The sequence below is a fragment of the Balaenoptera physalus genome (genome assembly GCF_965194825.1).
Source record: "Balaenoptera physalus genome assembly, chromosome: 13".
NCBI lineage: Eukaryota > Metazoa > Chordata > Mammalia > Artiodactyla > Balaenopteridae > Balaenoptera > Balaenoptera physalus.
The window spans coordinates 102,147,791-102,157,689 of NC_138892.1; the positions used below are offsets into that span (position 1 = coordinate 102,147,791).

General features: G+C 54.2%; 1 protein-coding gene across 2 annotated transcripts; it reads left to right on the plus strand.

Annotated features, from left to right (window-relative positions):
- Positions 1–3,885: 3,885 nt before the first annotated feature.
- Positions 3,886–8,566, plus strand: MLF2 (myeloid leukemia factor 2). Of its 2 annotated transcripts, none has more exons than XM_082420367.1 (9): positions 3,886–4,089; positions 4,515–4,746; positions 4,997–5,123; positions 5,380–5,415; positions 6,041–6,094; positions 6,487–6,615; positions 6,780–6,939; positions 7,568–7,780; positions 8,024–8,566. In XM_082420367.1, the coding sequence occupies exons 2-8, from the start codon at positions 4,697–4,699 to the stop codon at positions 7,753–7,755; spliced, it is 744 nt and encodes a 247-aa protein (XP_082276493.1). In that variant the 5' UTR covers positions 3,886–4,089; positions 4,515–4,696; the 3' UTR covers positions 7,756–7,780; positions 8,024–8,566. The 2 variants fall into 2 exon arrangements, with proteins under 2 accessions (XP_082276493.1, XP_082276492.1); XM_082420366.1 differs by having other exon boundaries at positions 3,887–4,089; positions 4,669–4,746.
- Positions 8,567–9,899: the final 1,333 nt, after the last annotated feature.

Below are 9,899 nucleotides of genomic sequence, written 5' to 3' on the forward strand. Positions count from 1 at the left end.
TTATTTCTCATTCAGTTGCCCAGGTCAAAAAACCCTGGGGTCATTCTTTTTTTTTTTTTTTCTTTTCCAGCCATGCCTTGCGGCTTGTGGAGATCTTAGTTCCCCGACCAGGGATTGAACCCAGGGCCACAGCAGTGAAGGTGCCAAATCCTAACCACTGGACCACCAGGGAACTCCCCCTGGAGGCATTCTTGACTCTTCTCCCTTGTACTGCATCCAACCATCAGCAAATTGTTAACTCCATCTTCAAAACATACCTAGAATCTGACCATTTCTCGCCTCCACTGTTTCTAACCTACTCTAAGCCATCTGGATTATGGCTACAGCATGCTAGGTCCTTCTGTTTCTGCTGTGGCCCCCCCCCCCAATGGTCTATTCTCCGTACAACAGCCAGAGTGGTCCTTTGTAGGTCTTACAAAGTCCCACGGGATCTGGCTTCCTTTTTGCTCTGTGCCTTGTTTCTCACTACTGCTTTTCCTTTCATTCACATCAGTCTAGGCACATTGGCTTCTTTGTTCCGTGAACACACTAAGCATACTTCTGCCTCAGGGCCTTTGCACTTGCTTTTTCCTCTGCCCAGAATGTCTTAACCCCAGTCGGCTTAAGAGTCACCTCATCAATGAGGCCATCCCTAGTCACCCTAAAAGCAACCACCACCTCCCAGCTGCTTGCCTGTTCCTCTACCCAACTTCCAACCTGCTTTATTTTTCTCTCTGTGTATCACTATATCTCCAGAGCCAGGAACAGTGCCTGACACAGTAGGCATTCAATAAATATTTGTTGAATGGATGTGAATATAAAACAAACTGAAAAGCTGGTTTTTAAAAACATGTTCCTGAGTCATTTTTCAATCTCACTCTGATCTGGTGTCCACTATACAACTCAGTCTCTCTACCTGGGGCAACTTAGTGCTAATTGTCAGGGTTTATCTCCCCCCCCCCCCAAACACATGCACATACACAAATCACACCCATTCACGTTGGCTCAGGCTGGAATCCAGTGTCCCCTAACTCCATCATCGCCCCATCCTCACTCTGCTCCAATAGCCAACTGCCCTGGGATTGCTCCAGATGCGTGAGCTCACATCTAACAAGGGCCCCTTTTCTGTCCCAGCTCTACTCTCTCAAGGACTTCCTGACTTTGGCTCCATCAGATAAAGCAGTGAAGAGAAACCACTGTTTCTCTTCCTTCCCAACAATGCTTATCCCCTTTTGAGTTCAGCCTCACCCCTGGCAGGGCCCACCCTCCCTCCTACATCTTATCATCTACAGGAAACTCTGATGACTGAGGAATTTCTGTTCATCAGAATTCACTGGACAGAGATGTGAGAAAGGAAGGAAGGAGGGACAGAGAGAAGGAAGGAGGGAAGGAAGGAAGGAAGGAAGGGGGGAGGGAGGGGGAACGGAAGGGATGGGAAGGTGATGGAGAAGGAAGACAGACACAAACTGTGTCTGGGGGACAGAAAGGTTACTTGTAAAATTACATTCCTTCAATTCCTGGAGCGGATGGCTGCCTATATGGTCCATCGCTGGGCACTCTGAAAATGAGCTCTGCATTTCCTCCTTCATCCCCATCTGTTCAAGGATCTCTTTTTTTTTTTTTTAATTTTATTTATTTATTTTGGGTGCATTGGGTCTTCGATGCTGCACGCGGGTTTCTCTAGTTGTGGCGAGCGGGCTTCTCATTGCAGTGGCTTCTCCTGTTGCGGAGCACAGGCTCTAGGCGCGTGGGCTTCAGTAGTTGTCGCACACGGGCTCAGTAGTTGTGGCACGTGGGCTCAGTAGTTGTGGCTCATGGGCTCTAGAGCGCAGGCTCAGTAGTTGTGGCACATGGGCTTAGTTGCTCCGCGGCATGTGAGATCTTCCCGGATCGGGGCTCGAACCCGTGTCCCCTGCATTGGCAGGCGGATTCTTAACCACTGCGCCACCAGGGAAGTCCCAAGGATCTCTTTTTAACCTGAGACAAAGCCCAGGTCATAGTTAGATGCTAAACTGTAATTTGTAAATATTCCTAGGAGAGGTAATTGATTTAAAATCATGCAAAGGTAAAAATGACTGATAACCAGATTTTTTTTTTTAATTTTATTTTTTTGGCCACACTGTGTGGCATGTGGGATCTTAGTTCCCTGACAAGGGATCAAACCCGTGCCCCCTGCAGTGGAAGCGCAAAGTCTTAACCACTGGACCACCAGGGAAGTCCCTGATAATCACATTCTTAAGTCTTGGAAGGAAGAAGAGAAAGAGCTCTAGACACCTAAAGGCAGAGGATACCAGGTAATGGGAAAAGACCAAAGGAGGAGGCTAGAAGCTAAGCTGCATCTCCTATGCATCTCTGCGGAAGGCTGGACATGAAATGAGGAGGGAGAGGCTGGAAGGTAAGGCCCACTCTTCCTTGAGTCTGGGCTGCAGAACTCTCCTGGGACAACTCTTGATCACATGTCAAAATGCTTTTGTTTGGCAGCAAGAGGAAAAGGGGCACTTGCATGGCGGCATGTTTAGAGATAGAGCATCTGGAAGATAAAAGATTTTACTAAGTCTCTTCCCCAGAAATATCAATGGAAAATACATTTTCTTTTTTTTCTGTCTTTGGCTTTAGCTTTGCCAGTCTGCCAGCTTCTAATTTCTCTCTGTTCCCCTCTGTCTCCACTATCGTGTTTTTCCTCTTTAATAATGATCAAGTCCAAAGAAACCTGAGAAGCCCCACTCCCACCACCTTTTCCTGAGTCACCAGGGACCCCCTTCACCTTCTTCCCCAGGGAAGTGCTGGGGATGGGAACAAGTCTCTCACTGTCGGGCCCACAGACGTCAGGCCCGCTAACGTGGCTAGCGGCCAGTGTAAAGAACCAGGAGAGCTGGAGTCTGGAGGGGTCCAGTCTAAAGTCCACCCGGGACAGTCCAAATCCCCCGACACCCAGGGGGAGGGCCCTTCTCTCCAGTTGGGCCAGATTTTATGCAAGACATTTAGTATGTCAAAGTGTCAGTCTTTGGCCTTCGAGTCAGGTCTCCTGGGCCTGTCTGCAACTCTGCCCCTGGGTGAGCTTGGTTAATGGAGCGCTCCACCCCTTTCTTCTCCCAAACGTTAGACCCTTGACCTACCTACCTACTTGACTCGAGGCAAGAAAAGATCAGTGCGGACTGGGAGCTCCTGAGGATACAGGAGTTAGAGAAGAGAAAGCGGAGATTGGCATTAAACGAAAAGGTTTCAGAACTAGGGCCTCTCCCCAGTGTGACCCTTCACAGCAGGGTAACTGAGGGGGGGCGGTCCGGGAGCCTCGCCAACGCCAGTTCCCAAGGGGCTGCACTTCTAGCCTGGCCGAAGAGCGCCATCTGGCGGCCGGCCCCCAACCTGGATTCTCTTTGCTCCAGCCCGAGTTCTCGAAGCCAGAGGAAGACCTGGGCAGAACTGTCACCTCCTCTCCTACGTCACTACGAGGGCCCCGCCCCTGCCTGGAACGCGCCTCCTCTCGAGGGGACTGGCCCTAGCGCCTCCCCCGTAGAACTGCCGCCCTTCCTCCCTCTTGGGATGAAAGCTTCCCGGGTAGAAATCTGCTTATTGCTCCCCCAGGGATCCGCCCCACCTTGTGGGGCCCGTGAGGAGCCCGCCCTCCCCCATGGAAATCTGCCCGCGTCCTCTTCCGTCTTCCTCCCCTCGCGGCGATGGACTCCTCTGCTCCTCCCTCACACCCTTACAGGGAGCCTCCTCCAGTCCACAGGACCCAAATCCAGGTTACTAACGAGGCCTCCCCTCCCCTGGTCCCGGTAGACTCCGCGACTCCCAGCTCCGCGCCCCGGGAGCCAGCCTCACGCGCGCGCGCGCGCGCGCCCCAAGCCCGCCCGTGGGCGGAGCTCCGCAGGCCCAAGGGGGTGGGCTGTCCCGTCGTGACGTCACTTCCGCCCGGGCCTGGCCGGGGCTTGGGCTCAGTGGGCCGAGGGGGGGGCACAGAGGTGGCAGCTGTGCGAGGAGGCGGTGCGGGAGGCCGAGGAGCTCACGCCCGGACCAATTCCGCGTCCGGGGCCGCAAGCCCCGATCCTGCCGCGCACCGAGAGGCGAGACCGGCCGGATGGGCCGCTGAGTCCGGATCGGGGACCGGTGAGGCTCGAGCGGAGCGGGCAGCCGGTCCGGGGCGGGAGAGGCCTGTGGGGCTGCAGGGTCCCCGGGAGCCTGGGTTGCGGGGAGGGGAGCGGGTCAGGCCTGCCTCTCCTGCTCGCCCGGCAGGGAGGCAGGGCTTGGGGGGGTGCCGCCGCCAGGCGCCGAGGGGACGGTGAGGCCCGCCCGGGGGAGGCCTGGCCGCGGCCGGGTGTGAGGAGGGGGCGGGGTGGGGGTCATTAATGCGGGCGGAGGGCCGGCACTGGGGATTCACCTGCGGAAAGGTGGCGTCGGGGGAAGGGGAGTATGCTTCTGGCCAGGGCTTTGGGAAGAGGATGGCTCTGAATGGGGGAGGCAGAAAACAGGCTTGGAAAAATTTTCCATGGTCCTCCTTCGGGGAGAGGTTTGAAGAGCTCTGCTTTCCCTAGAGGGTGATGTTGAACACCTGCAGAAGGGTCTCCCTGGAGTTTGGGGGGCCAGTTCCAGTATTTGGAAGGGGACCATGCGCTGAGAGTCCCTGCCCTGAGCGGGTGTGCGAAAAGCCTGGCCGCCTCCAACATTTGAGCCTCCACATCTTCACAGTGTGGAGCCCCCTGGAGCTAAAATCAGGATGTTCCGCTTCATGAGGGACGTGGAGCCTGAGGACCCCATGTTCCTGATGTGAGTATCCCCTCCCCCTCCTGCTCTAGAGCACGCATCCGCTCCACTTCAGGTCTCTGACTAGTTGAGCCAGACATCTGGGCTCTCGTCGCGGGCACTGATCACAACTTGGTGGCCACTCAGCCCCAGCTCAGACTTCGAGGAGAAATCTGTGCCACTGGTTCCCTATGGCTCTTCTTCGGGGGAGGGGCGGGTGGGAGGTGCTGACTGCTGGCCCTTCTGCCACCCGCACTGTATACTCCCTGCACAGGGACCCCTTTGCCATTCACCGTCAGCACATGAACCGGATGTTGTCGGGCGGCTTTGGATACAGCCCCTTCCTCAGCATCACAGATGGCAACATGCCAGGGACCAGGCCTGCCAGCCGCAGGATGCAGGTAATGGTGCTGCAACAGACCTGAGACCCGAAAAAAGGTTGGAGCATGGTCAATAAAGTGCTTGATTTTTCTTGTACAACGGCCAACTTAGCAAGTGGAGTGCCTTCTAGGAGTGGGGAAAGGGGTCTGGAGAAACAGACTTTGTGATCCCCTTTTGAGAGGAGGATGGTAAAGCAACAGAGGCCATGGGCTTGGTTTGGGATGGTAATGAGATAGGATGTAGTCCCTAATTTCTGTTCCTTACGTCTTCCTGTAGGCTGGGGCTGTCTCCCCCTTCGGGATGCTGGGAATGGTGAGTCCTCATCCCCTTGCGTCCTTCCATCTCAGACATGCTCTATACCCTTAGATATTACTTCCAAATGTGCCTCTCTGGATAGCCTTATGGGTAACCCTAGAATCCTCATGTAGTGTTCACAGAGCTCTGGGCCTGCTGTGTGCTGAGTCCTATGAGTTCACTTACTGGCTCCTGTACTTCTAGGAGCCGTACCCATTAGGAAGGTATAATTGCCTGATATAATTGTTCTTTTGAGGAAGGAGGTGCTGTTGAAAGGTGAAATAGAGATGGCTTGTAGAAGATTTTTCTACAGTTTCAGAACCAACCCCTTATAGGTTAAAATCCAGTGATATTGGCTTGCTTCCTAAAGGTAGGAGGAAATAGGGCAGCCAGGAGAAGGAACATGGGATCAGAGCAGCCATAGAGACTGAAGAGGAGGAGGGCAGCGGCACACAGGAAGAGAAGCATGGAGAGAAGCACGCCTCTTCTGGTCCTGTTCACGAGGAATGAGGAAGAGCAGCTGCTAGATGTGAAGGAAACGGAGAGAGGGAACGTGTAGCTATGTAGCCCGTGGGAGCCTGAGCGCGCCCACCTCTGATCGTGGCCCTGCTTCCTGACTCTGTGTTCCATCTCTTTGCTCCAGTCGGGCGGCTTCATGGACATGTTTGGGATGATGAACGACATGATTGGGAACATGGTGAGACTCTTGCCCCATCCCATCCCCTTCCCTGGCCCTGTTCCCAGTGATGGCTGGCAACACCTTGAGTCCCCAGAGGCGGGAGTGGGGAAGGGCGTACCTGTGGAGCGTGCAAGCTGGATAAGGCCACTGGGCCCGGAGAGTGCAGGTTCCTGAGTGGGAAGCAGCAGTGCACCTTATGAAGCGTGCAGTTAAGGCTCCATCTCTTCAGGTCCTTCTGGCGTATTGTTGGACTCAGAGGAATTTGGGGGGTAATGATGAGTCCTGACGTTTTGCTGGTTCTCACGTTTTATGAGAAAGATGTGGGCAGGCACAGGCGGCTAAAGGGAGGGATCCCTTCTCCGGAGGCGAACCCCTCCCCACACAGCCCTGCTGTTCCCTTCCCTCCTCAGGAGCACATGACAGCTGGAGGTAATTGCCAGACCTTTTCATCCTCCACTGTCATCTCCTACTCCAATACGGGCGCCGGCGCACCCAAGGTCTACCAAGAGACAGCAGAGATGCGCTCGGCCCCAGGCGGGGTGAGTTGGAGGGCTCCTGCTATCCCAGAGGAGGCACGATCGGATGGCCCCCACAGAAATCCTGGTTGCTTTTTTCAGGATTGGGTCCCGGGCGGCCTTTCTGGGCTGGTGTGGCCGGGCTTTGGAAGGAGCCGCTCAGTGTGCCCTGCTCTGCCTCCCCCCAGATCCGGGAGACTCGGAGGACTGTGCGGGACTCGGACAGTGGGCTGGAGCAGATGTCCATCGGACATCACATCCGAGACCGGGCCCACATCCTCCAGCGCTCCCGGAACCACCGCACGGGGGACCAGGAGGAGCGGCAGGACTACATCAACCTGGATGAGAGTGAGCCCTCCTTCCCGCTGCTCGGCCTGCCCGCCTCCTGGCCGGCAGCCCCGGCCCCGGCCCCGTGAGCTAGGCGATAGCGGCTCGCTCTCCCTACCTCCGTAGATACTTCTTGGGCAAGGTTATGGATGAGCCCCACGTTCTTAACTCACTCGGAGCCTTTTTGTCAGCTTAGGGCTAAGTCAGTGCCGGCAGTGTCCTCACCGCGGAGGGCAAACTTTGTCACCTAAGTCAGATACTGATAGTAATCTACCCGTCTCCATCTGGATCCGGTTTTTTAGTTCTTCTTACTTACTTTTTTGAAGTCAACAAATATTTATTAAATACTTCCAGTGTGCGCGGGACTGCACTAAGTAACTAAGTAATTATCCCATTCCTGATTGCCTCCATGCTTCCAGGAGCCATGATTGCCTCCATTGCCTCCATGCTTCCAGGAGCCATGTTGAATCCAAAATTGCTAAATAAGTCGCTTCCCTTCCCCAGTACATCCCCCCACACAGCCTTTCAGCCTTCGCCCTGGGTTTTGGTCGTAGAGCCTGTGGCTCACGGCCCGCGTCTGGCCCCGGGTCTGCCCGGGGAAGCCAGGCGGTACACAGGTGTCGTGTGTGGTCTCCGTGTCCCCCCCCAGGTGAGGCCGCGGCCTTTGATGATGAGTGGCGGAGGGAGACTTCCCGATACCGGCAGCAGCGCCCCCTGGAATTTCGGAGGCACGAGGCTTCAGGCGGTGGGGGACGGAGGGCTGAGGGGCCTCCCCGCCTGGCCATCCAGGGACCCGAGGACTCCCCCTCCCGACAGTCCCGCCGCTATGACTGGTGAGGGCGCCGGGCCCTCGGCCTTTCGTGTAAGTACTGAGGGGGCTGAGGCCTCAGGCACGGGCGGGGGCGGGAAGGGTACGGTGCCCGGCCCTCAGCCTTGAGGCAGAAGCAGCCCACGTGCCCAGCAAACACTGCCTTTGACAGTGGAAGTTTTAGTTGGTACGGAAAGACAGAAGAGTGTCCTCACCGGAATAGGGGATTAGGCACCACCCCTGGCTTTTATATTTTGTCTTCTTTTTGACTTGTGCTCATCTCTTTTCCCCCTCCAGGTACGGGCTGAGAGGCTGAGAAATCATCCCCTGAAATAACTTTTCCTCTTCAACTCCCACTCCCAATTTAATATTAAATTAACAGGCCAGCTGGCCCCCACCTCTCCCTGGGGGTCTCAGCGAGAACCTTTCACTGCCCCTTTACCTACGTTTTCCTTCTTTAATCTCCTTACCATGATGACTCCACTTCTTCTGTATCCACTAACTTGATTTTTCACTTTGCTGCCCCATCTCTGAAACTCCTTCCCTTCCCCATTCTACCCCTGCCATGCATCGAAGGGGCTTTTGGGGTGGGCTCTGGGTTTAGGGGCCTCAGCGACCCTGGATCTTTGCCCACCTCCTCCCCAGATTCCCCGCTGCAGGGGCCATAGCCCTGGTCCAGGGCTGTGTGTGGAGGGAAGGACCGGTTCCCAACCGAGTCTCCCTTCCCAGCCGCTACGCATCATAAAAATCTGCCCCACATCCTTCTCTGCCTTTATTTTTTGATTTGTGCAGCTTGTAACTAGGTGTTTATGAAATAAAGGAGAATGGAGAAAAGACCAAGTAGGATTCTGGCATTACTTTTTTTTTTTTTAACTTATTTTTTACTGAAGTGTCGTTCATCTACAGTGTTGTGTCTGGCTTCACTTTTGCTCTTTTCCCTGTTCAGTTTCAACCCTCCTGTCTCCTTCTGGTCACCTTCCCTTCCCTCTATCTCCATGCGTGGCCTTCTTAACTCAAGTTCAAGCCCAGCACCTCAGTGGTACCGCAGTGGGGCTGTCAGAGCTCTGGTGGGTGAGAAGCCGCAGAGGATGCGGCCAGGCTGGGCCGGGGGTGAGACCAGCGGCGGCTGTCCTGCCAGCTCCCTCGCTTTCACTGCACCTTCACTCGTCAGGGGGATGACAGGGCATACCTTTAGGCGCCTGAGGAGCTTTCTGCCCCTTGTCCTTGGGCTTCTTTCTGGCCTGGACTGTGGGCGGGAACACTTGGGGTGCAGAGCAGGAAGCAGCCCAAACAACCCCACTGAGGTCTTCAGAGGAGGGGAACTCGGGTCAGCAGCGTTCTTCAAACCCTCCAGGCCCAGTTGTTGAGAACTTGAGCCCAGGGAAGGAGACCAGGGAAGAAAACTAGCCTGGAACCTGAGCAGCACTGGACGGGCACGAGGCACTCAAATTTCTCAAGACGCTCCTTCCTGCTCGACCCGGCTCAGCAAATGGGTCGCTCTGTTCCTCCTGGGGACTCCTCAGTGATGGCAAGTGCTTGTGAGAGTCCGAGGGCGGTTTCTGCTTTATAAACATCTTCTGTCCTTGTCAGTTGGTAAATCAAAGGCAAAAACAGCCCGCTCGAGGCCCCAGGTCCTCTCAGGGAAGGGGATTTTCCCCACGTCCTTGATGGACAAACAGATTGAAGAGGATTTGCCCATCCTGATGATGTAGAAGCCATAAGGAGCAGAATATAGAAATCAAAAAGGGTCTGAGTATCTATAGAGTTTATTTCTGGGACATTTGAAAAAAAATCACACGAGCCAAAGCGTTTCCAAGGGATATATATTAACAGTCTTTGTAAACTATGACATCACACAAATGTTTATTTTTGAATTTTTTTTATATATATATATATATACACACATGTATGTCAATGTGTGTATCCATCTATTTATTTGTATTTATATATTTATGTTGTTGTTGTTGTTATATGCCTTACCATCTTGACTTCTGTATAAGGTCAGAAGTCTGGCTCCATGACGCAGCCTGAGGGGTAAGCATCAATCTCTAGCAACTCTGAATATTAAAGATGGTTATATGTTATGTTGATCAAGTCAGAAGCTACTCTTCTGAAAAAGGGACTGTTTGATTTGCCTTTAGACCAAACTGAAGAATTCATGTATTAGAGCAGC